Source organism: Aquarana catesbeiana, linkage group LG01 (genome assembly GCF_042186555.1).
Source record: "Aquarana catesbeiana isolate 2022-GZ linkage group LG01, ASM4218655v1, whole genome shotgun sequence".
In the NCBI taxonomy this organism is placed as follows: Eukaryota; Metazoa; Chordata; class Amphibia; order Anura; family Ranidae; genus Aquarana; species Aquarana catesbeiana.
In genome coordinates, this window is record NC_133324.1 from 288,573,734 (window position 1) to 288,601,103 (window position 27,370).

General features: G+C 43.3%; 1 protein-coding gene across 3 annotated transcripts in view; it reads left to right on the plus strand.

Moving 5' to 3' along the window:
- Positions 1-23,521, plus strand: part of EIF4ENIF1 (eukaryotic translation initiation factor 4E nuclear import factor 1) — a 59,850-nt gene extending 36,329 nt beyond the window's left edge. For all 3 annotated transcript variants that reach the window (XM_073629265.1, XM_073629268.1, XM_073629267.1), the window contains 4 exons: positions 3,359-3,485; positions 3,894-4,220; positions 20,138-20,290; positions 22,833-23,521. In XM_073629265.1, the coding sequence (XP_073485366.1) occupies positions 3,359-3,485; positions 3,894-4,220; positions 20,138-20,290; positions 22,833-23,023 (798 nt within the window). In that variant the 3' untranslated portion in view covers positions 23,024-23,521. The remainder of the gene's footprint in view (positions 1-3,358; positions 3,486-3,893; positions 4,221-20,137; positions 20,291-22,832) is intronic.
- The last annotated feature ends 3,849 nt before the right edge of the window (positions 23,522-27,370 follow it).

The window sequence follows — 27,370 nt, forward strand, 5'->3', positions numbered from 1 at the left end:
ACCTGATCGTCTGAGTGCAGGTGGAGCGCCAATGTTTGGGGATACAGAGTCTGGCTGCATTGACCATATGCATGGCCAAGGATTTGTAGTAATCCTTTTTGGATAGGGATGTATGGTGTTAGGAACTGGGCTGGAGTAAAGTCGAGAGTGAATGTGGTGATGTGTGAGACCGTGGACCTCCCTCCAAAAGGGCTGGAGGTTCTCAGTCCCACCACACATGGAGCATAGTGCCTACCTCTGACCCACATCTCCAGCAGGTATTGAATATTAGGGGAGAATTTGTGGAGACGTGAGGGAGTCCTGTACCATCTGGTGACCACCTTGTAGCCGTTTTCTTGGATGGCAACATTTAATGAGCTCTTGTGTGCATATTCATGAACAGTGTTCCAGTCCTCTGTTAGGGGTGTGTTTGTAGGTCTCTATTCCATGATGTTTGTGAGGGAGCTGGAGTCTGAACTGGGTCTCCGAGGAGGGTGTACAGGAGAGAAATTAAATGCCTTTGCAGTGTTTTGCGATGGCAGAGGAATTCAAAGGGCGTAAGCTATCTTACCTAATTCATGTGATGGGCATGAGTTGCAAGGAAGTGGTGGACTTGCCTATAAGTCCAAAAGGAGAACGAGGCCGTCTTGGCGATTGTTCTAAGCTTATCGAAGGGAATGGGTTTCTCTGAGTAGAACTGAAAGGCTAGTACATCCTCAAATGGCCAGTCATGTTGTAAAAAGTTGTCTGATTCGCCTGGGGGGAAATCAGGATTTCCTCTCAGTGTGGTTAAGGGACCTGGGATAGGGGCAAAGGTGTTTCCTTTCGGAATGCCAGAAGAAAAGGATGAATGAGCAGGTGTTTGTGGACAATTTTTTGGGGGGTCAACTAATGGAGGAGGTGTAAGGGTCCAGATGAAAAAGCTTTTTCAAGGGATACCCATGACTTTTTAAAGGCATGGAGATTCCAGTCTGCGATTCTTGTGAGATGATGAGCAATGTAATATTTATGCAGGTCTGGCAACCCAATACCGCCTCTAGATTTGGGTAGTGTAAGGCGGGAGTATTTGATGTTGGGAGGAGAATATCTCCACAGGAATGCGGAACAGGCCTTCTGGTGAGTTGAAAAGAAGCCTGCCGGTAAGAGTATCGGCGGGACTGCTTGTATCAAATATAATCGTGGTAGAATGATGATTTTAATCAGGGCAGAACGTCCAAACCATGATACGTTCAGGCCCATCGAGGAGGGCAGTGTGATGGTTAGGTAAAGATCTGATGGGCGAGCAGGAATTTGGATGCCAAGGTAGGTGATTGCGTCTTTTTCCCAACTAAATGGGAAGGACTCTTGGCAGTGAGCCACTTACAGGGGGGGGGGGGGTGATATTTAAGGCTTGTGACTTTTGCATGGCTAATTTTAAGGTTTGATATTTTACCAAACAATTCTATGTCTTTGAGGAGTTTTGGTAGGGACATGCGAGGTGATTTCTGGAGTGTCAGCAGATGTCCCAGTAGGACTGCTGTGGGGGGGACGAGAGAAGGGATGGACCCCTCAGGGTGGTTGCGAGCTGGGGATCGAAAGTGAGTGTAATGGAAATACACATGGTGTATTAAAATGTAATCAAATGGGGAGCCTGCTAAAAATGGGGAATATAATAACACAATAACCACAACAGAGAAAATAAGAACATCAGTTTTAACATTTTGGATCAAGTTTACCAGGAGCCACCTTTGCCATATCTAGCAACTATAACATAATAAAAACAAACAGGTAGGTCCGAAGCCTCGGTATCAACTATTGCATTAAGGCCTACCACATGTGACCTATTCACATGTTATATGCAAAATGGATGCATTTTAACCGCATCCAATTTTGCATATGTGAACCGAGCCGGAACATTTCAGATTCTCATGCTGCTTGTGGGCAGGGTTGTCTTTATGGCTGCCAATACTTTGGCTCACATGCTCTCTTAAAGCGGAGCTCCACCCAAAAGGGGAAGTTCTGCTTTAAGCACCCCCCAATATTGAGGTGCAGCTGGGTGCCCACACTTTTAATGCTGAGGAGAGGGAGAGGAGTGCTGGTTCGGGCAGCTGGATTGTGGGACAGGTGAGTTAAGTCAGCAGCTACTTCACACCCCCCCCCCGAAGGGTGTTCCTCCGTAAAACCTGAAACAGGACATAGGATTAAGACAAAATATCAAGACTAGGAATCGTAAGGAGATGGTGCTTCACTCTTTGGACGTTGGACTGTCTAATCTGAAGTCTACAGTATTTACAAAAGTGTTATTAAAGGTTTCAGTTCATTTGGCACCCTTCGGGGGGAGTATTCTGTCTCCACTTCTGGGAGGCTCGGCTGTTGACGCCACTACTAAGTTCCCTCCTCCTGCCGGGCCAGTAGGAGAGGAGACTCGTGCATGCGCATTAGGGTTCCCAGCGTGAAGCTGTAAGGCTACACTACCGGGTTCACTTGCCTGCAATGGCAGGCAACAGCAGATGGAAACCTCAGCTGTGGTGTCGACCTCACTTGACTCTAGGACAGGTAAGTGTTCTAATTTTTGCTCCACCTTCAGACCTCCACTACAAAAAAAATTACTTCAGATAAATTTGTACATCTCGGTCCCTCTTCTAACTAAGGGCCTTAGCAAGGGTCAGGCTGCTGTCTGATCCTATTTCTAGGTGGATTCATGAGCTTATTTCTCAGGCCTGTGACGTCAAGGGCAAGGTTCCTCCCTTCCCAGTCAAAGCCCATGCCACCCAGGAGTGTCTGTACTTTTCTGGGCGATTTAGTATCAGACTTCTGTTTGTAAGGCTGTTGCCTGGTCGTCTGTTTACAAATTTCTACAACATAGATGTTCATGGGTTTTGGGCAAAAGGTCTTGCGTGTGTCTTTGTAGTAGGGTTTTTGGGTTTGTTGCTGTTACCGACCTCTCGTGTTAGTGCTTTGTGATATCCCAAATAGTCATGAATATGAAGTTCTGTGATCTGATTAATAAAAAGATTTTTCAGTTTTATCTATAAAAATTTTCCTGTCATTTCACAGGACACAGGGATTCCTTCTGTTCACTATTGCTTCCTACAAAACTATGGCTTTAACTGAGTTGGGACGGTTTATGATCTGGGTGGGAAATTCCTGGCCATTCTCAAGCCACCCAGAGGCGGTAGCATAATTCTGAATAGTCATGAATATGAAGTACCTTGTGTCCTGTGATGTTTCAAGGAAAAGACTATATACCACCTCCACTAACATAGGGAGAGGTGTTTTTGTAGTCAGATGGCTAGGAACAATAACTAAACTGTCTGAAGCAGAGAGATTCTACATAGTGTTTGTGTCTATGTACACTTTTTTTTTTTTTTTTGTTCTAAATCTTGCATTTCTTTTATAGTTGTCTCCATCCTTTACACCTACCTCAGTGATACGCAAAATGTACGAAAGCAAAGAGAAGAGCAAAGATGAAACTTTGGTAAAACAGAATGTGCAGGGGAAAGAAGAGGGGCGAAGAGGACAAGAAGGTAATTAAAGAAAAATCTCAGCCACAAAGGATATAAATCTACGTTGCAAAAGTCAGTCAGAAGTTGCCTTGTAGCAGTGCACTGGCATTATTGCTATACTGCACATAGTCCTATACATAAAGCAAAACTGTGGGAACGATCCAGTAGGTTCAGGCTGCCGGGTGGTGTACACATGACCAGTCATGCAGCACAAACAGCAGAAGTAACTGGTCTTGGAGGCAAAGTGCAAGAGCTGTTTTTTACGCTCAATTACTGCGCTGATTTGGAGGAAATGCACAAAGATGCAAAGATTCCAGTAAAAAGGCCTCTTGTAATTGGATAATTTTGTTCGGCCCAAATTTTATCTTTCAGTATTGTCTTTTTTTTTTTTTTTTTTTTTTTTTTTTTTTTTGTTTGTTATATTTACAGATGGAGAATTAACTAGTCCTGTATCTGACCATGTCCGAGGCACTTCTTCCCCAGTGCTGGGGCAAAGATTTCCAACATCTCAACGTTCTGGATGCACCCCACCATTACCCCACCAGAATCGCTACACCAAAGACCAGGACTATCGACCCAAATCCACAGGGAGGCAGACTCCTACTTTGGCATCGTCAGTACCTGGAGCCTCCTTCCTGCGACCTCTCCAAGTACCTGTTTTGCCAGTTCGACCATCCCATCAGTTGCATCCAGGGTTGGTGCAAAAAATGCTGGCACAGGGAATTCCACCGCAACAGCTCTCCCTCTTACAGGCAGGTTCGTGTTTGTGTGTTGTGTTTTTTTTTTTTTTGTTTTTTTTTTTTTAATATTGTGAAAGCATGTTTCACCAAGTTAATTGATACCCAACATGTCACGCTTCAAAATTGCACCCGCTCGTGGAATGGTGTCAAACTTTTTTACCTTTAAAAATCTCCATAGGTGACATTTAAAAAATTCTACAGGTTGCATGTTTTGAGTTAGAGGAGGTCTAGGGCTAGAATTATTGCTCTCGCTCTAATGATCGTGGTGATACCTCACATGTGTGGTTCGACCACCGTTTTCATATGCGGGCGCTATTCATGTATGTGTTTGCTTCTGTGCGCGAGCTGGTCGGGACAGGGTGCTTTAAAAAAAAAAAAATTTTTTTTTTTTTTTTTTTTTTTTTCCTGTTTTTAACCACTTACCAACCGGCCCATAGCCGAATGACGGCTGCAGGGCGGTTGGATAACTCTGGGTGGACGTACTATGACGTCCTCCCAGAATTCCCCTCTCGTGCGCCCCCTGGGGCCCGCACCCGAACACATCCGTGACCGCCGGGTCCGGAGGACCCGGCGCATCACGGATCCCGGTAAATGGCCGCTGATCGCAGCCGTTTACCATGTGATCGCGCCGTCATTTGATGGCGCGATCACATGTAAACAGACCGGCGTTATCTGACGCCGGTTCCTCTCCTCCCCTCCTGTGTACCGATCGGTACACAGTGAGCGAGGAGGGGGATGGATGGATGTCTGCAGCGCTGTGGGCTGTATGTGTAGTGCCCACAGCGCTGCACAGAGACATCCCTACTGCTCTGCCATGCCCCCGCCATGCTCTGCCATGCCCCCGCCATGCTCTGCCATGCCCCCGCCATGCTCTGCCATGCCCCCGCCATGCTCTGCCATGCCCCCGCCATGCTCTGCCATGCCCCCGCCATGCTCTGCCATGCCCCCGCCATGCTCTGCCATGCCCCCGCCATGCTCTGCCATGCCCCCGCCATGCTCTGCCATGCCCCCGCCATGCTCTGCCATGCCCCCGCCATGCTCTGCCATGCCCCCGCCATGCTCTGGAAGTCTCTCACATGTGGTATCGCCGTACTCAGGAGGAGTAGGAGAATCTATTTTGGGGTGTCATTTTTGGAATGTACATGTTATGTGGTAGAAATATTGTATAAATGGACAACTTTGTGTTAAAAAAAAAAAAAAACGTTTTAACCACTTCCCGCCATCATACAACATCCTTGACTTTGTGCGGGGATATCTGAATGATATCCCCCCCCCCCCCCCGCGCTTCTACCGACTCACCGCTACGATCGAAGCCAGGATCCTTTTTTTTTTTTTTTTTTTTTTTTTTTAAATTTCAGGCTTCCCAGCCTAGAGGTGAGATGTGAGGTCTTATTGACCCCATATATCACTGTAAAGAGGACCTGTCATGCCATATTCCTATTACAAGGATGTTTATATTCCTTGTAATAGGAATAAAAGTGAAAAGTGGTCAAAAATTTTTTTTTGGGGGGGGGAAAAAGCATCAAACTAAAATAAAGTAAAATGAACAATAAAAAAAAAAAAAAAAAATTTTTAAAGCGCCCCTGTCCCTGTGTGCTCGCATGCAGAAGCGAACGCATACGTAAGTCCCGCCCACATATGAAAACGGTGTTCAAACCACACATGTGAGGTATCGCTGCGATCGGTAGAGCGAGAGCAATAATTTTGGCCCTAGACCTCCTCTGTAACTCAAAACATGTAACCAGTAAAAAATTTTAAAGCGTCGCCTATGGGGATTTTTGAGTAGCAAAGTTTGGCGCCATTCCACAAGTGTGTGCAATTTTGAAAGGTGACATGTTGGGTATCTATTTACTCGGCGTAACTTCATCTTTCACATTATGCAAAAACATTAGGCTAACTTTACTGTTTTGGCTTTTGTAAAGCACAAAACAGTTTTTTTTCCCCAAAAAAAGCGTTAAAAAAATTGCTGCGCAAATACCGTGCGAGATAAAAAGTTGCAACGACCGCCATTGTATTCTCTAGGGTCTTTGCTAAAAAAACATATATAATGTTTTGGGGTTCTATGTAATTTTCTAGCTAATAAATGATTTTTACATGTAGGAGACAAATGTCAGAATTGGCCTGGGTGCTCCAGAACGCCTGAAGGTGCTCCCCTGCATGTTGGGCCTCTGTATGTGGCCACGCTGTGTAAAAGTCTCACACGTGGTATCGCCATACTCGGGAGTAATAGCAGAATGTGTTTTGGGGTGTAATCTGTGGTATGCATATGCAGTGTGTGAGAAATAACCTGCTAATATGACAATTTTGTGGGAAAAAAAAAGTAAAAAAAAACCTTGATTTTGCAAAGAATTGTGGGAAAAAATGACAACTTCAAAAAACTCATCATGCATCTTTCTAAATACCTTGGAATGTCTTCTTTCCAAAAAGGGGTCATTTGTGGGGTATTTGTACTTTTCTGGCATGTTAGGGTCTCAAGAAATTAGGCCGTCAGTACTTCAGGTGTGATCAATTTTCAGATGTTCGCACCATAGCTTTTGGACTCTATAACTTTCACAAAGACCAAATAATATCCACCGATTTGGGTTAATTTTACCAAAGATATGTAGCGGTATAAATTTTGGCCAAAATATATGAAGAAAAATTACTAATTTGCAAAATATTATAACAGAAATGAAGAAAAATGTATTTTTTACAGATTTTTTTGGTCTTTTTTTCTTTTACGGCGCAAAAAATAAAGAACCCAGCGGTGATTAAATACCACCAAAAGAAAGCTCCATTTGTGTGAAAAAAAGGACAAATTTCATATAGATACAGTGTTGCATGACTAATTGTCATTCAAAATGTGAGAGCACCAAAAGCTGAAAATTGGTCTGGTTAGGAAGGGGGTTTAAGTGCCCAGTTGTCAAGTGGTTAAAAAAAAGTCACTTTTTTTTCTTCTCCCTATTACAAGGAATGTAAACAAAAAGAAAAAAGCATGACAGGTCCCCTTAAATGAGATCTGGGGTCAAAAAAGTCCTCAGATCTCATATTTGGACTAAAATGCAATAAAAAAATTGTCATTTGAAAAAATGACGTTATGTCACTTCTGCCCTGCTATGGTATGGAGATGGGTGGGGGCCATCTTGGCCTCACTTGTCTCCATACCCAGCCACGACAAGGACCCGATCGCCTCCGCCGCCGGCTCCGGTGAGCGGCGGGAGGGGGGGCCACAGAGACCACCATTATCGTAAACACGACCAGCTCCTGAAAAGATGGATAGCTTGGTTGTGGCAGCAGCTGCTGCCGTTACCGAGATATCCATCTTCAAAATGTCGTTGTATATGTACAGGAGGCGGTCGGCAAGTGGTTAAGGAGACTAAACATTTTTTAGGTACAAAAAAAAACTTGGCCACACCACTTTACATTGAGGGAGACCTGGATGTAGCAAACATACTAAACCATTACTTCTGTTCAATATTCTCAAATAAATTGTACGAATGTTTGAGAATCATTGGTTCTAGTAATGACAGTTCATTTTCAGGTTTTCTAGAGACAGAAGACTGGGATGAATACTATCAAGGCTCATTGCTTAAATTTTTTTTTTTTAACTGTGCTACCTCTTAATGACTTTGAGATATAGTTGTTGGACCATTAGCTGATCTTTATAATCTCCTCTTCTAACTGGAGAAGCACCTCGTGAATGGCAGACCGCTAATATTGTACCTATCCACAAGAAGGGAAGCAAGGTAGAGGCTGCCAGTTACAGGCCAGTAAGTTTATCTGTAGAGTCAAATTTAACCGCTTGCCGACCGGCTCACGTCGATATGTCGGCAGAAGGGCACGTACAGGCATATTAATGTACCTGTACGTTGCCCTTTTTAAGAAGCGGCTTGCGGGTGAGCGCGCTGCGAGCTGTGTGTGTGATCGCTAGTCCCACGGACTCTGTCCACGGGGATACCCACGATTGTCTCACGGAGAGGAAGAACGGGGAAATGCTGATGTAAACAAGCATTTCCCCGTTCTGCCTAGTGACACTGACCACAGCTCCCTGTAATCGGGAGCGGTGATCAGTGTCGTGTCGCACATAGCCCCTCCCCCCCACAGTTAGAATAACCCCTACAGCGCCCCGTAGTGGCTAACCCCTTCATTGCCAGTCACGTTTACACAGTAATCAATGCATTTTTAATCGTACCGATCGCTGTATAAATGTGGTCCCAAAATAGTGCCAAAAGTGTCCGATCTGTCCGCCATAATGTCGCAGTCACAATAATAGCTGATCGCCACCATTACTAGTAAAAAAAATTTAAAAACTAACAAATGCCATAAAACTATCCCCTATTTTGTAGACGCTATAACTTTTTTGCGCAAACCAATCAAACGCTTATTGCAATTTTTTTTTTTTTTTTTTTTTTTTTTTTGGGAAAAAAAAAAAAAAAAGTAGAATACCCATCGGCCTAAACTTTTGGTGGTTCGGTAGATATGTAGTTGGCTAAAGGGTTGATACCAGGGTGGTTGTAAATGAGCCAATTAGCAAATTGTATGGTCATGCAGTGGAATAAGCAAATAGAATTCTAGGATGCATTACTAGAGTGATTAGCAGCAGGAGGAAGGAGGTCCTAATTCCTCTATATCAGGGATGGCAACCTTAGAGGGGAAATCTACCTGAACAACACGGGAGAAGTCAAAGATCCCAGGGCACAGTGTCTGCTCCTCACACCTGATTTAAGCCTCTAATAGTGACACTACTGTCACAAACGTGTGCACTGCAATCATGGGTCTAAATCAGGTGGCAAGAAGGCAACATATTGCTTCCTCACCACCTATCAACACCCACTCGGGTTGCTTTTTTAGAGGAGCAGCACTTGTGAATGAGACCTTAGTTGCCTTCAGCAGCGGCACCCTTAGGGCTCATTAGCACGTAAAGCTGGGTTGGTTAAACAGCAGGATGTAATAGAAATCTATGGCCAAGTGCAGCAAAGTTGCAGATGCGCTGCACTCAGTGTGGGTAAACCACAGCACATCAGTATGAAGGCAGCCCTATACTATTTTGCCCAGTGTATTGCTTCACACTGACCTGAAGATCTCCTCCTCTTTCCTGCTGCTGGCACCACTCTGGAGACTGCTAGCCAGGATAAGAGGTGGAGTACAGTTGGTATCATTCTGCATGGGACAGGAGTCGGCACTACAGAGGAAGCATCGGCTTATGCGGCTCTTGCTCCCTTCTACAGCTCTAACTTTACAAGTAGTCCCTCTGCATTGCACTCTGATGCTCTGGAATGGTGGGTCAGCAAACCCAGACTGCGATCTACCAGTCACTGGTCTGCAATCTACAGGTTGCTGACCCCCGCTCTATATAGATCTTTAGAATCGTGTGCAATTTTGGAGTCCTCGCTTGGCAAGATTTTGACAAGATAGAATGGGCCCACAAACGGGCAACAAAATTGGTGAAAGGTCTGAAGGTTAAATAAAAAAAATCTTACACTTCAAGAAATGTAATATCTGTTTCTGCTTTTGGGAGTCATGCTTCTAACTGCCAGCCTTGCAATTCTTCATTGGACTTGTAGTTTTTGAACAGCTGGAGGGCTGACAGTTTGACACTGTTCTAAAGGAAGGGAAAGGAGACCTTATTTAAACTTTAAATGCATCAAGGAGGTAAATAAGGTTAAAGGGGTTGTAAACCCTTTTTGTTTTTTAACCTTGATGCATCCTGTGCATTGAGGTGAAAAAACACCTGGCAGTGACCGGCCCCCTGTTTTTTTACTTGCCTGAGCCCTGTATTTCTGTCGGCAGAGATGCTCTCTCCCTGGGGTCCCGGCTCTTGATTGGATAGGTTGATAGCAGAACAGCCATTGGCTCCCACTGCTATCAATCAAATTAAATGACGCGGGGGGGCCGAGTCCGGCATTCGTGTCTATGGAAGCAAATGCTGGACTCGGGAGTGCACCCGCAGGGTAACCCACTCGAAAGCGCTTCTCCTAGGGGCTTTTCTGATACAGGGTGGAGCCGCCGGGGGACCCCAGAAGACAGGGTTTGGGTCCACTCTGTGCAAAACAAGCTGCACAGTGGAGGTAAGTATATGTTTTTATTTAAAAAAAAAAAAAAAAAAAAAAGAGCCTTTACAATCGCTTTAAGAAAGGGCAGTATTTTCAATATAAAGCCAAGAACGTGGGGACATGACTTCAAACTAGCAGGAGGAAAGGTTCGAATCTAATAAAAGTATTTTACCAAAAGAGTTGATGCTTTAAATATACTTCTAACAGAGATAAGTCTGTCACCAGTAAGTGGATTAAAACATGCTTGGGACAAACACGGATCTATACTCAAAAGTAAAAAAAAAAAGGGAAGACTTGATGGACCACTTGGTCTTTTTCTGTTGTCACTGTTTCCATACCAACCGGTGGCGTTTGTGCATGTGCTCACAAATTTGCACAGTTGTGGATTAGTAACACTGCTTCCTAGGATAGCTGTGCCTCAGTAATCCCATGAGGCAGCATGGTATGGCCAAACCTGGGAGTGCTGGTCCTTTTTAATGATGCTGAGGTTTTTCTGGGGGTTTTGTATACAGTCTGCTATGTAGAGTGGATATCAAGTAGGGGGGGGGTGAAGGGACGTTTGGTAATTCTGTAACTAGGTGCATTCCTGTCTTAATCTGGAGACTCTGGCATCAGTCTGCTCTAGTCACCAACATTGGTTTTAAAAGGGCTGAAAAACTGCCTAAAACCGTTCTTATGCAATCTGTAGTTTACGTTTAATCTGGGGACTGGCCTCACCTTGAGTATATGTACCCCCAAGCATTTTTCTCAATAAAACCCTATGGAAGAAAGGTTTGGCAAAAAAGTTGCCTTCTGTGGGTCCTGCTAATAAAGGAGTTGTAAACCCTCCCTGTTTTTCACCTTAATACATTCTGTGCATTAAGGTGAAACCTTTTTTAATGCAGCAGCGCCCCCCCTTATACTTGCCTGAGCCCCGAAATTTATGTGACGGAAACGAGCACACCAGCTCTGGCTGATGTCTTGTGTCCTGATTGGATAGATTGATAGCAGCGTAGCCATTGGTTCCCACTGCTGTCAATCAGATCCAATAACGCGGGGCCAGCATTCGTGTCTATGGACACACATGCTGGACTCGAGGGTGCCTGCAAGGTAACCCCCTCGGAAGAGTGCTTCTCCTAGGGGATTATCTGATTAGAGGAGTTGCCGAGGGACCCCAGAAGTCTGTGTTCGTGGCCACTCTGTGCAAAACTGCACAGTGGAGGAAAGTATGACAGGTTTGTTTAAAAAAAACTTTACAATCGCTTTAAGTCCTTTTGATTTTTGCCTTTTTTATAGATGCTGTAGACAAGAGATTTGACTAAATTTGCAACTCTTCACTTATTGGCCCTGCCATGCAGCCTGTGATTGCTACCATGGAAATTTTGTGAAAACTTTGTGGTCTGGACCAGACTTATGTCCCAGGACCCTGGTTCTAGTCTTACAGATTCCACTAAGTGTCTGGAACTCTTTACTTGCTGCTCTGCGGTATTGTGTGGACAGTCTTGGTGACCCCAACAGGTGTCCAGGGTTAGCATTTTGTCTATTCAGGTGTTATTGGATACTGTGGAGCTGGTTGTTCAAAGTAGTGCTGTCCTTTTTGCATTAATTGCATCCTTTCAGCAGGGAAAGCTACCGATGTCAGTGGAGTGGATACATCAATGATGCGTAACCTACACTTTTTTTTTTTTTTTTTCCCCCCTGCAGTGGGCAACTAATTTTTCAGTTTGGGGGTTTGTTGTTTATCCTATCCACTGCTGCTATGGGTCTTCAGGAAGTTCTGGTTGTTTTCACTCAAGGTGTCCTCGGCCCTCAGAAGTCTGTGCTGAATATTTCTCTTCAGGCCTCTGCATCCTGTCTCCATTAAACAAATGGACTCAACCTCTAGACTATCCTATACGTTTGTCTCTGTCAACTCTCCCTGACTTGCTAGATTTTCAGTCAGATGTTGGAGTCTGACATTTTTGTTCCACTAACTTGGGAGATTCTCAAAATGGATGCCAGTCTGTTGGGCTGGGTGAGAGTCCTAAGTGACATTTCAGGGACTTAATCTGCTGAGGAATCTAAACTTCCAATAAATCTGAAGCTTATGGCCATTTACAGTACATTTATAAATTATCTTTTTTTTTCTCATTCTACCCTCAGTACCCCATAATAACAAAGTAAAACAATTTTAGGAAGGTTTGCTAATTTTATAAAAAAAAAATTAAAAACTGAAATCGCATTGGCATAAATATTCGGACCCTTTGCAACACAGAATTTTTAGCTTGGGTTCCTCCCATTTCTCTTGATTGTTGCCAAGATGTTTCTATGCCTCGATTTGGAGTCCGCCTCTGTTAAATTATATCTACTGGACATGGAAAGGCACACACCTCTATAAACTCGCAGCTGACAATGCATACTGTAACAGTATGAGCTCAAACAACTGCCTGCAGAGCTCGCAGGATTATTGTAAGGGACAGATCTGGGGTAGGTTACAAAAAAAATTCTGCTGCACTGAAGGTACACAAGAGCAGAGTGGCCTCCATAATTCTCAGATGGAAGCAGTTTGGCGCAACCAGGACTCTTCCGAGAGCTGGTTGTCTGGTCAAACTCTGCAATCCAAGAAGGGCCTTGGTAAGAGAGGTGACCAAGAAAAGGCTGATGGCTTGCAAAACAACTGAAGGACTCGGACTCTGGAACAGGATTCTCTGGTCTGATGAAACCAAGACTGAACTGTTTGGCCAAAATTCTAAATGTTATGTCTGGAGGAAACAAGGCACTGCTCATCACATGCCCAATACCATCCCAACAGAAGCATAGCGGTGGCAGCATCATTCTGTGGTTTCTTTCAGTAGTAGGGACTGGGAGACCGGTCAGGGTTGAGGAAAACCTGAATGGAGCAAAGTATTTCCTCAATGAAAACTTGCTCCACAGGACCTCAGACTGGGCTGAAGGTTCACCTTCCAATATTACAGCGATCATAAGCGCACAGCCAAAACAACCCAGGTATGACTTGGTGATAACTCTGAATGTCCTAGTGGCCCAGCCAGAGCCCTGATTTGAACCATATTGAACATCTCTGGAGATACCTGAAAATGGCTGTCCACCAACAGTCACCATCCAACCTGACAACCTTGGATTGTAAGCTCCTTAAGGGCAAGGACTGATGCGAATGTACAATATATGTTAAGCGCTGCATATAATTTCTGGCGCTGTAGAAGTACCTATAATAACCTTAAGATTTGCAAAGAATGGCAGTTCAGAGCTCATACCCAAAAAGATTCAAGGCTGTAATTGTAATTGTCGAGTAAAGGGTCTGGATATTTGCATACATGTATGATTTTTAGTTTCTCTCATATATATTTTCAACATTTCTAATTCTTTTTTCACTTTGTCATTATGGGGTACTAAGTGTAGATTCATGAGAAAAATTAATTTAAACACTAGCAGGCTGCAACATGACGAAATTGATCAAAGTAAAGGCAATCTTCATACTTTATGAATGCACTGTGTGGGTGGTTTTACTATATTTTACCATGCCCCTTTACATGGGGCATTGTAATGGGAAACGTTGATATAAAAATTTTGGGAGGAAAGTGATTAAAGGATTAGTTCACCTTCTGAATGTTGCATATTTGGGGTGTAATGTATTTAGCACCTGACCCCTCCTTTCCTGTGATGGGGCATGGTTTCTTCTCCCCGCACTTGCTGTCACATTTTAAAAACGGCATGGGTGTGCAGGGCACCACCCACAAAGCTGCACCATTCATTCAGAGATCTGTAACTGCATTTTTAGAACCACTTTAACTAGCAAAGTATGGTCTACAAAATGCCCCCACAGCAAGTCTTTGTCAGTTTTTTGTCAGTCCCCGAATTCAGCTTTAACCACTTCAGCCCCGGAAGGATTTACCCCCTTCCTGACCAGATCACTTTTTACAATTTTTGGCACTGCGTCGCTTTAACTGCTAATTGCACGGTCATGCAATGCTGTACCCAAACTAAATTTGCGTCCTTTTGTTCCCACAAATGGAGCTTCCTTTTGATGCTATTTAATCACCCCTGCGTTTTTTATTTTTTGCGCTATAAGCGGAAAAAGACCGAAAATTTTGGAAAAAAGATTCTATTTTGTTATAAAAAAAAAATAAAATAAACTCAATTTTAGTCATACATTTAGTCCAAAATGTATTCGGCCACGTCTTTGGTAAAAAAAAGTCAATAAGTGTATATTTATTGGTTTGCGCAAAAGTGTCTACAAACTAGGGTACATTTTCTGGAATTTACACAGCTTTTAGTTTGACTGCCTATCATTTCTTGAGGTGCTAAAAAGGCAGGGCAGTACGGCCCCTCCCATGACCTCATTTTGGAAAGTAGACACCCCAAGGAAATTGCTGAGAGGCATGTTGAGCCCATTGAATATTTTTTTTTTTCCTTTCAAGGGTGTAAATTTTTGATTTCACTCCTCACTGCCTATCAGTTTCGGAGGCCATAAAAAGCCAAGATGGCACAAACACCCCCCCCCCCCCCCCATGACCCCATTTTGGAAAGTAGACACCCCAATCTATTTGTTGAGAGGCATGGTGAGTATTTATCTCATTTGTTTTTGAAAATGAAGAAAAATTTTTTTTTTTTTTTTTCAAAAAAAACTTTGTGACAAAAAGCGGGGTCTGCAAAATGCTCACCATACCTCTCAGCAAATAGCTTGGGGTGTCTACTTTCCAAAATGGGGTCATTTGGGGGGGGGGGGGGGGGGGTTGTGCCATCTGGGCATTCCATGGCCTCTAAAACTGATAGGCAGTGAGGAGTGAAATCAAAAATTTACACCCTTAGAAACCCTGAAGGCGGTGCTTGGTTTTTGGGGTCCCGTATGCGGCTAGGCTCCCAAAGTCTCACACATGTGGTATCCCCGTACTCAGGAGAAGCAACAATGTATTTTGGGGTGTAATTTCACATATTCCCATGGCATGTTTGAGCAATATATCATTAAGTGACAACTTTGTGCAAAAAAAAAAAATTGTCTTTTTCCTGCAACTTTTGTCACAATATAAACTTGCAATTTGTGTCACATGGACTCGACATGCCTCTCAGCAAATAGCTTGGGGTGTCTACTTTCCAAAATGGGGTCATTTGGGGGGGGGGGGGTTTTGAACTGTCCTGGCATTTTATACACAACATTTAGAAGCTTATGTTGCACATCACCCACTCTTCTAACCACTTGAAGACAAAGCCCTTTCTGACACTATTTGTTTACATGAAGAGAATTTTTTTTTTTTTTTTTTTTGCAAGAAAATTACTTTGAACCCCCAAACATATGTTTTTGTTAAAGCAAAGTAGGGCTGCAACTAACGATTATTTTCATAATCGATTAGTTGGCCGATTATTGTTTCGATTAATCGATTAATCGGTTAATAACCTTAAAAAAAAAGTGTGGTGTATAATTTAGTTAATATGTCACGTTTTAAAAGGCAATTTATTCTTAAATATCTCTATGCAGTGGTAAATATAAATAACCAACTGTATGGTTAGGGGGCAAAATATCTAATCCACTCTGAGAATAACAGACAGAAGAGATATACTGTATATACTATAAGAGGAGATATACTGTATATACTATAAGAGGAGATATACTGTGTATATACTATAAGAGGAGATATACTGTGTATATACTATTAGAGGAGAGATATACTGTATATACTATTAGAGGAGAGATATACTGTATATACTATTAGAGGATATATACTATTAAAGGGTGAATCTGGTAAATATCATCAGACTCAGAGATCAAATTTTTTTTATTTAAAGAACAAACCATGTCCTTCTTCTTCAAAAAATGTAATTTTAAGAACGTTCGTTCGATTTTCTAATTGTTAGTGGGGTCAAATCGACGTTCATTTTCAACAGTGATGGGAAAATTTGGAAATAGAAAACTTCTTGGTGAAAGGAATTTTCAGACAGTGTATGTGGTTTTTGTTCAGAAATTACATTCGTTTTAAACACAGAATGTTAAAAACAAGTGAAAATTTCAAACAACATTCTTTCATTCAGCGAATGTACAAAGATTTTTCGTCTGAATATTCTCGTCTGAAAATTGATCCATGTGGCCAGCATAAGGCTCGGTACACACCTATGCAGTTTGCTTTTGATCTGTTTCTGCTGTGCTTTTTGCTGTGCGTTTTGATTTTTGCGCACGTGATTTTGCTGCAATTTGCGTTTTTTGCATTTTTTTTGGCCAATTTGTTGTTGGGCAGATTAAAAAACACAAATTGCTGCAAAAACGCATTACATGCTTTTTCTGCAGATTCTCCATTGAAGTATATTGAACCAAAAAAGCACCGTTTTGCATTAAAAAAAAAAAGTCCTTGACCCTTTCCAAATGCGCAGCGGCTGAAAAAAGCATAGGTGTGAACTTGTCCCATAGGAAACTAGGAAACCATGTAAATGAACTGTAGTGCGTTTCTGCAAAAAGCACCAAAGAAATGCATAGATGTGAACCAGGTCTAAGATGTTTAGTAACATAATGGGGTTAAAAAAATAAATAAATTAGCCCTTTATAGTACAAAAAAGCAGATAATAACTACTGTAAGGAGTTCGTTTTTTTTTTTACTGTAGAACTGTGAAAGTAATATTTACAGTAGCGATTATTTGCTCTCTTTGTACTATAAAGGGCTCATTTTAGTTTTATTTAACCCCATTATGTTACTGGCCGATTAATCGATTATGAAAATAGTAATCAATTAATTTCATAATCGATTAGTTGTCGATTAATCGATTAGTTGTTTCAGCCCTAAAGCAAAGGCCCTACAGATTAAAATGGTGGGTGTTTAATTTTTTTTTTTTTTTTTTCAAACGCATTTTTTGGGGAAAACACTTTTTTTAGTGAAAAAAAAAAACACACTATATTGCCCAAATGTTTGATGAAATAAAAAAAGATGATATTGGGCCGAGTACATGGATATCAAACATGACATACTTTTAAAACTGTGCACAAACGTGCAGTGGCAACAAACTACATTTTTAAAAGCCTTTAAATGCCTTTACAGGTTACCACTTTAGATTTACAGAGGAGGTCTACTGCTAAAATTACTTCCCTCGTTCTGACCGTCACAGTGATACCTCACATGCATGGTGCAATTGCTGTTCACATTTGACGCCAGACCAATGCTTGCGTTTGCCTTTGCGCAAGAGCAGGGGGGGGCAGGGGTGCTTTTGTTTTTTTAATTTATATATTTTTTTTTTTTGTTTTTTGCGCTTTTATCTTTTTAAACTGTTCCTTTCATTAAATTTTTTTATCATTTTTATTATGTCAGGGAATGTAAATATCCCCTATGATGGCAATAGGTAGTGACAGGTAATCTCTTTTGCAAAAAATGGGGTCTATTAGACCCTAGATCTCTCCTCTGCCCTCAAAGCATCTGACCACACCAAGATCAGTGTGATAAAATGCTTTCCCAATTTCCCAATGGCGCTGTTTACATCCGGCGAAATCCAAGCCATGAAATGCTCGTAGCTTCTGGTTTCTTAGGCTATAGAGATCATTGGCACCATTCTGGTCTCTGATCAGCTCTATGGTCAGCTGGCGGAATCACCGGCTGCATTCTCGGGTTCCCTGTTGGGACAGGAGAGCCAGAGAAAAACATGGAAGACGGTGGGAGGGGGGGGACATTACCTCCCACTGCTTGTAAAAGCAGTCTAGAGGCTAATTAGCCGCTAGGATTGCTTTTACATGAAAGCTGACCGCTGGCTGAAAAGAATGATACCTAAACCTGCAGGCATCATTCTGGTATAACCACTTAAAGTCCAGCAACATACCAGTATGTTGCTGGTCCTTATTGGGCATATATTGTAATCTATTATTTTTTTTTTTTTTTTTTGTAACTTTATAACTGTAACCGGTTCCAGGTTCGGGTCTTTCAAAATGCAATGGCATCTTGGGAGACCCTGTGTTAGTGTGCCTAGTCTGTGCAATGCTGTACCCTACGCTAATACTCAACTAGTGTATGGTAGCGTTCAAAACATTCACCAATGCAAAGACCAGGACAGGAGGGACAGTAGCGGGTGTCACGCCTATATCCGTGCTGCCGACTGCATTTGGTTGGGGATGTGAATGGGGGAAGTACGGGTGCTGCGGAAGTGGTGGGTTCCCAATTAGGATTGGCGAATGCAGCAGGAAGGGCATTATGGGCACGACGGGCAGCGGGATACTACTTGTGCTTGCCACCTCATCAGCTTGAACTGCACTTATGGGACTCGCCACATCACCAGGTGTTACTGCAGTGCTGGTTTGACTACGACCGTGGTGTTCTAGGCCGCTGGTGCTTGCCAGTTCACCAAAACGCTACCAAAAAAACTGTTCGCAGAGTCAGGCCTGATCCCTGCGATTGCTAACGCTGCAGTTATGCGTTTAGTGTTTTGTAAGTGACAGTGATCGATACTGCACTTGGGTGGGCTGGGCCGGGCGGAGGGGCAAAAAGCAGGTGCTAGCAGGTATCTGGGCTGATCCCGCTAACACTGCATTTTTGGAAACCCTAAACTGCTGGGGACGCTAGTATAGATCTGATCAGATATTGATCCGTTCAGATACTATACCACTAAGGGAGGTGTATGCTGCGTGGGTGTTAGCGGTACTGGCGCTAACCTGACGCTGCCTGGGGCAAGGCAGACCCTATCTGACCCTAAGGCCCCTTTCACACATGTGGACAGTATGTCCGTATTTCATCCATCCGTTTTCGGATGAAATACGGACATACATGCGTCCCTATGGGATAGCGGGTGTCAGCGGATGTACATCCGCTAACACCCGATGTTGTCCGATTCTGCGGACGGAAGAAAATCCTATTTTTCTATCCGTCTGCAGAGCGGATCGGAGGAACACGGACAGACGGTCCGTGTTCCTCCGATCCCCCATAGGGGAGAGCGGAGATCTGACAGGGCGATCCCTGCACAGTGTGTCATCTGCCTGCTCAGCTGGGGAAAACGGAGCGATCCCCGCTGAGCAGCGGATAAACACGGGGCGGATCAACACGGATCCGTCCCGTGTGAAAGGGGCCTAAAACCTAAGTTATATCCCCACCGGGCGATCAGGGGGCTAAACCTTTATTAGGTAATAAACAGCGGGTGCCCTGACACTATAAAAAATAAACTAACCAGCGTCACCCATAACACTTATATGTTGACCACTGGTGAAAGGGGTTAACTAGGGGGCAATCAGGGGGTTAAAACCTTTATTAGGTAGTATATCAGGGTCCCTGACGCTATAAAACGCTGACGGCAAACCTATATATTTACCTCCCTAACTAGCGTCACCAGTGACACTAACACAGCGATCAGAAAAATAATCGCTTAGTGACACTGGCGACGGGGGGGGGTGATCAAGGGGTTAAAACTTTATTAGGGGGGTACCCTAGACCTAAAGGGGGCTAACCCTAACTGCCCCACCATATGAAAAAAATAACTGCTTGGTGTCGCTGTTGGGGGGGAGATAATGTGTGCCTGGAGTTTGTTACTGTGTGTTGTCATGTGCAACTCACTCAGATGTCTTCTCACCTCGGCGCCGGAATGGAAAATAACGAGCCGAGGAGCGATGACATCACTTCCTCTGCCGCTGTTTACTATACAGCAGCAGAGGAAGATTCTCATTCATGGGGAGCGATCGCGAGGGGGTGGCCACAAATGAGTGGCCTCCCCCTCAGCATGTATCGCTTCCCCAATGAAGCCGACCGCCTCGGGCTCCGTGGGGGCGCGATGCTCCCCCAGCCCGCGGGAGGCAGATCACGTACCAGGTACGTGATTTTGCCTGCCCGTGCCATTCTGCCGCAGTATATCTGCATTAGTCGGTCGGCAAGTGGTTAAGCAATTTTCTGAACTGTGCTGATGCTTGAGTACTTTTGGTTTTTGTTTGGGTTTTTTTTTTTTTTTATTAACCTTTTTTGTTTTCCAATTTCCTAAGGACTGCTACCTCCTGGTATTGACTTGTCTGCTCTTCACGCTCTTTCACCATCGGTCCTTGGTCAACCCTTTTACCCACTGGCACCTACCGGGCATCCACTTCTCAATCAGCGCCCTGCAAACCCTTTACAACTTGCAATGATGCAGCGACCAGGTATTAACATTTATAATTTAAAACCGTTAATATTCAGATGTGGAGAACACTTAAATTGGCAGTAAAGTTGTAACAAAACAAACTGGTCCCCCTGCAGATAATTGTCATAATGTGCTATGAACCACATATGAGCACATTTTGACCATTATCTGTAACGCATTTCCTTCCAGCAGCATGTTGACAGTGCTTCACCCATGCTTCCTCCTGGGTTTGTGCGCTCTGGCCATTGACTGGCCGGGCTGTGAATTCGCGCCTGTGCATCTGTAAGGAAGTCACAATTGTGGAATAGCGCTCTGAATGGGCAGCACACTCGAGTGCTGCCCATTCAGCGTACAGTGCACATGTGCCGGTAACGTCATTGGCTGCTACAAATGTGAATATTTCCTAAACCGTGCACATTTTAGCAGATATTCACTGTACTTACAGGTAAGCCTTTATTATAGGTTTACCTGTAAGTACAAGTTAAAAAGCAGACTTTTCTGATCGTTTGTTTACAAGTGGTCTTCAATTGGTAAAAGCTGTAGTAAAGTGTTTTTTGCTAGAAAACTATCTAACGTGTGTCTGCTCAAAAATTGAAGTAACACTTTGAGAAACATCAGATCTCAATGGTGGGGAATATCATGCTGGATATCTATACGGATATGGCTGGGTAATGTGTTTGGAAACGAAAGGATGCCACATCGTTTGATTGAAATTGAATTCAGCCCTTGCAGGTTGATAATTTTAAGACACTCCGAAAATCAAAGTGGAAAAAATGATGCAGCAAGCTAGTCCATTTTGGTGAAATTTTCATCACAGCAACTCAAAATGGTACTCAGTTTGTATGGCCCCCATGTGCTTGTTAGCATGCCTGCCAATGTCGGGGCATGCTCCTAATAGTGTCCTGGGGCATTTCCTCCCAGATCTGGACCAGGGCATCAGTGAGCTCGGAACAGACTGAGGTGCAACCTGGTGGCGTCGGATGGACCTAAACATAATGTCACAGGGGTTTTCTATTGGATTTAGGTCAGGTGAGCATGAACCATTCAATAGCATCAATTCCTTCATCCTCCAGGAACTGGTTACATACTCGTCATATGAGGCTGGGCATAGTCATGCATCAGGAGGAACCGAGGACTCGCTGCACCAGCGTAGGATTTGACAATGGGTCCAAGGATTTCATCCCAATACCTAATGGCAGTCAGGGTGTTGGTGTCTAGCCTGTAGAGGTCTGTGTGTCCCTCCATGGATATGCCTCCCCAGACCATCACTGACCCACCACCAAACTGGTCATGCTGAACGATGTTACAGGCATAACCTTCTCCAGACCCTTTCACGTCTGTCACATGCTCGGGGTGAACCTGCTCTCATCTGTGACAAGCACAAGGTGCCAGTGGCAGACCTGACAATTTTGCTGTTCAATGCCAATCAAGCTCCATGGTGCCAGGCAGTGAGCACAGGGCCCACTAGAGTATGTTGGGTCCTCAGGCTACACTCATGAAGTCAGTTCAGGATTGTTTGGTCAGACATTTGCAACAGTGGCCTGCTGGAGGTCATTTTGTAGGGCTCTGGCAGTGCTCATCCTGTTCCTCCTTGCACAAAGGAGCAGATACCAGTCCTGCTGATAGGGTTAAGGACCTTCTACAGCCTTGTCCAGCTCTCCTAGAGTAACTGCCTGTCTCCTGGAATCTCCTCCATGCTTTTGAGACTGCTGGGAGATGCAGCAAACCACCTGGCAATGGCATGTATTGATGTGCTATCCTGGAGGAGTTGGACTGCCTGTGCAACCTCTATAGAGTCCATGTATCGCCTCATGCTACCAGTAGTGACTGACCCTAGCCAAATGCCAAACTAGTGAACTACAAAAGAGTAGGGGGGTAGGTGCCCTCCACCTGTAAAACCATTCCTGTTTTTGGAGGTTGTCTCGTTGCCCATCTAGTGCACCTGTTAATCACTTTCAGCTGCTTTTGAGTTAATTTTATTAACTGATCCCTCTGCTAATGATCTGACCAGATCGATATCCCAGGCATTTAATTGACTTGATGCTATACTGATAAAGTTCCTCTAATTTTTTTTTTTTTTTTTTTTTTTTTTTTTTTTTTTTTTTTATTGTGTGTGTATATTCTAGACCAGGGATATGCAATTAGCGGACCTCCAGCTGTTGCAGAACTACAAGTCCCATGAGGCATAGCAAGACTCTCACAGCCACAAGCATGACACCCAGAGGCAGAGGCATGATGGGACTTGTAGTTTTGCAACAGCTGGAGGTCCGCTAATTGCATATCCCTGTTCTAGACCATATATTTTTGTGCTTTCTCCATTTTCGGAGACACTTATACATTGTGTTGTCACGTGAACTGCAAGTTTTTTTTTTTTTTGTTTTTTTTTTATGAATCATTACCTAGTCACTAGCAAACTGCTAAACATGCTGACAGCTTTTTAATTTTTTTTTTTTTCTTCAGGTAGTCAAAGCTAGTGACACCACATAATAATATAATGCAATATGTTCACATTTCTAAAAGACCTGTAAGGAGTGTTAACTCAAACGTACATTGTTTTTCAGGATCTGGCATGCACGCTGCTTCTCAAGGTTTTTCAAACCGCCCCAATGTGCATATGATGGATCAACGATCTCAGAGGAGTTCTTCCCCGGTGGGACTTGCTAAGTGGTTTGGATCTGATGTTCTTCAGCAACCCTTGCCCTCTATGCCTGCTAAAGTGATCAGTGTGGATGAGCTTGAGTACAGACAGTGAAGTGGAGCAGAACTATCTGGCGATTGGTGGACAGTCTGATCCCTTCCAGGCAGAGAATGGCTGGTGTCGTGTACCCAGAAACCCATCTACTCAACTGTTTTTGTTTAGATTTGGGCTGTGAAGTAGAGTATGCTTCCCCTTATCTGCTTAATACCGATGCAGAGTCTGGTGAAGGAGGAATCATCTCGCTTGCCCATGAAGCCTTTTGGGAAGGGGCACATTATTTTTTTTATTTTTTTTTGACCTAGCAGTGTGCTGAGGGGTAACAGAGAATGGCCTTCATGCAATGAACATTTGTGTACAGACTTGTATAAAGTTTTTTTTTTTTTTTTTTCTTTTTTTTCTTGTGTATATACTCACATTTAGAATAGTTTTTTGGTTTAGGTAGCTGTACAGATGCAAAAAAGCTGAATCTGTTTTGCCACTTACAGTCTGGGCTCTCCCTTTAATTTGTACATTTCGCTTTTCTTTCAATTAAATCTGCATATGCCAACATAATGAGTTCTGATTAATATATGTTGGTGTTTGGTTTGTGGTAGATTGGTTAGAACATTCTGCCTAACCTAAAATTGTTTGCCCTGTAGGGCCTACTTAGGAGTGTCATCTGGCTGCTATGGCAACAAGAAAGGTCTGCATGTACAATGTCCAGGTGGCAGTCTCTAACAAATTAGGATAGAAAATTGTGCTGCTTTTTGGATGGTCTAGCATTTTCTAGTATTGCTACCATGCACTCGTCTGCACTCAGACGCATCATTCTTTCAGATTCCATTAACTAAAACTACAAGTACCGTCTGCTACTGCAGCTGATGGATGAACTTATAGTTTCAATGGGTTTAGGGGCACTCTCATAGTCCACTGACATGTCCTCTAGCTTTCAAACAATGCCTGTACAGAGGTACGGACATCTCTGTAGTAGCCCACATTGCACCTGTTATCTACTGCACCTGTGATAGAGATCTCTGTCTATTTTTCAAATTTGGCAGTAGCTTTGGAGACTACCCTTGCAGGGTTTGCCTAGAATGTGTCCTTTAAAGGGCAAGTTCACCTTTACAGAAAAATCTATAAGTTGAACTTGCATTGGACCCCCCCCCCCCCCCATATAGAGGTACATATAGGAGGTGTTCTAAATGGTCGGTGCCATCACATGGATAGCACCAGCCAATTAGAACCCACGTGGCCCATCCTGTCACGCAAGCGAAGAGAAAGCCGTGGGGGATTTCAAATCCCCGGACCGATAAAGCTGCTATACGATCTGCCAGAACAGGCGATTGCTGGACTTCAGGTCAGCGGGACCAGGGGGGATGGGGGGGGGGGGGGGGGGGGGGGTCAAGTGTAAGTTCACCTTACAGATTTTCTTTAAAGGTGAACTTGCACTTCAAGCCCAGTACACACTATAAGATAATTGGACGAACGATTGTCCTGGATTCACAGCAGGTCAAAACTGAGGATGGTACTGATTATGTGAATTCTCAAGCAACAGGCTTTTTGTTTCTGATCATGCACAATCTTTCGTATCCTTTTTTATTTTTCTTCCTCAAACAAACCGTATACATTATGTAAATCGTTTTCTGTTCATATGAGACATTTTGGAGTTTGTCCCTTTTTTTTGGAAATTTTCGTTTGGGAAGTCTGAATTGGATATAGAGTTGTCTATACACTATGACAATCAAATGATTGTGCCTAGTACTGATTTTTTTCTTCCAAAATTTTAATTTTTTTTTTTTCCTCTGTGTGTACCCCACTTAAAGCACCACTATGCAGAGCCTAAAGTGGGCTGCTACACACTGAAATTTGGTAGAAATTCTGCAAGTGGCACGATCATTTGATTTTCGTGTAATATGTACATGGCTTTCTATAGCTATCTGATTCAGACTTCCAAACTCAAATTTCTCATACGTGAACAGCACTAATTTTGCTTGGGGCCAGTTCACACTGCTGCGTGGTGTGAAATCGCATGTGATTTGTACTGCAAATCACATGTGATGTCTGTGCGATGTGAATTCAACCATACAGATAGTATGGCTGAATTTGCATTGCATTCGGACCAAACTCGCACAGGACCCTTTTTGGTCCGCAGCAGAATCCAATCGCATGGGTGTTCACACCCATGCGATCCGATTACTGTGTGAGTTTGCAGATTGCACTGCGATATGCTAATTGATTTGGGGATGTCATTAACTTTTAACTGACACTCCCATCAGTTTGCATAGGGCAGTGTGAACTGCCGCGGGAAAACATGTGATGTGGGAACCTGCATTGGATTTGTAGGGTTCCCGCATCGCAGCAGTGTGAACTGGCCCTGAATGTGTACGAATTTTGTATGAGAAATTGGATATGAAGGACTGCATGATCAAATGATAAACTGAAGCCTTTTTCCAAGAATTTTAGTACAATTAATATCCTGTTTCGACCTGCTGTGAAAAATCAAGGAAAAGCCAGTCATTCATCCGAATTATTATTTTTATTATTTTTTCTTAGTGTGTTCTGTAAAGCCCAGTACACACTAAGTCTACTGGTGTGAATCTCTGAAGATTCCCTTTTGAGTAGGCCAGTCAGGACGAGCACCAAGCACTACCTCATTTAATGTTTGGTCATCATTACAATTGAGTTTTCTGTTGTGCTGTAAAAAGGATTACTGCAGAGGGGGCTCTGTTGCTCTCTGCTGATCTACAGTGACCTGATCACCACCTATCAGCTGATTTGTCAGGATTCAAGGATTAGCCTTGTACCTAGAGCTACTTTGTCCATTCTTAACAGTGCAACATGTTTGAGGTCCCACTGTACCAGGTCCCTCCCAGCTCACCATTGACTAACAATCCAGTGCTGCCTGCAGTGAACCCACTGGAGGGCGTGACATGGATAGCCTGGAATTTTATCCTAAGTCTTTTTTTCCATCCTCAGTCTTTCTTGGCTCTCTTGTAGCCCCCTCTTCAGTCTTCTCCCAGGAGGATTTTATTGCAGTTGTGCTGAATTTTATTTGCCAAATTGCAACCATGATTATGGACTAAATGCAGAAACCATAGGCATACATCACTCCTTTCCCTGCAGAATTCATTTTCTGATCTGTCAGCAACCTTTGAACCTTCTGCCACAGAGGATGTTTGATGCAGAATCTCTAAATTCCTTAAATGATGCCCCTGAGGAGTCGCAGGCAGCTGCCATTACTCCCAACCTTGGGGACGGTCTCGGCTCTTAGTGACATTATTACCACTTTTAAACAGAGACAATCTCAAAGAGCTGTTGCCTGTCTAAGGCCCCTAAGACAACACAACCTTTCCAGTGCACCAGCTGTTCCAGGCCATCCTTTATATGCATAGGGAGACCCCGAAAAGCCATTTACAACACAAACTTTTTGACAGCCCTGTGTCTGAAGAGCATTAAGTTTGACAGTATTTTGTGTCCATCTAACTTTTTTTTTTTTTTTTCTGCCACTGCTGTATGCATCTTCTCAGTGAAGGATGCACCTAGATTTAACTCGCTGCCACAGACATTTTGTACATTAACAACATCAGGGATTTTGAACACCATTAAAGTCTGGCAGGCTGTATGTACAGCTGCAGGATACGTTTAAAGAGATTACTGCTTCAGGTGATAGCCCCATGTTCACACCATCCTTGTCCTTCAGGAGATGAAGGGTGCTGGCTCAGCAAAGATGATAACAAGAAATATAAAGTAGGACAGCCGCACTCTGATATAATGTCTTTATTGATAAAACACCAACCGAGGCACAGGTACAGATAGCTGATGCGTTTCACACCTTTAGTGGTGCTTGGTCATAGCTGTAGGACCATCTACCCCCAATCTATCTTTATACACAAATCACTGGTCACCTGACCAATTCAATCTAGATTGCGGTCAGGTGTGGGTCTCAAGAACTTTCACACACATGAAGAGTAGGTGTGGAGGTAATCAGAGTAGACTATGTAAGTGGATTAACCCATGTAAGGGAGAAAATGGTAAATAAAAAGAGTTCAAATTCAAAACGCTTCATAGCCCAATGCTGTAGCCTATTTATTGGGTCATGAAGTGTTTTTGAATTTGAACTCTTTATTTACCCTTTTCTCCCTTACATGGGTTAATCCACTTGCATATTGTCTACTCTGCCTACTCCTCTTTTGTGTGTGAAAGTTCTTGAGGACCACAATCTAGATTAAATCACTGGTCACCTGACCAATTTTTATCTGTCTACAGCTATGACTAAGCACCACTAACTGTGCAAAATGTGTCAGCGATTATCTATACTGGTGCCTCTGTTGGTGTATGGACTAAGTGTTTTTATTTTTTTTATTTGTTTTAAATCAATAAAGACATATATTGTAGTGTGGCTGTCCTCCTCCCCTTTTTTTT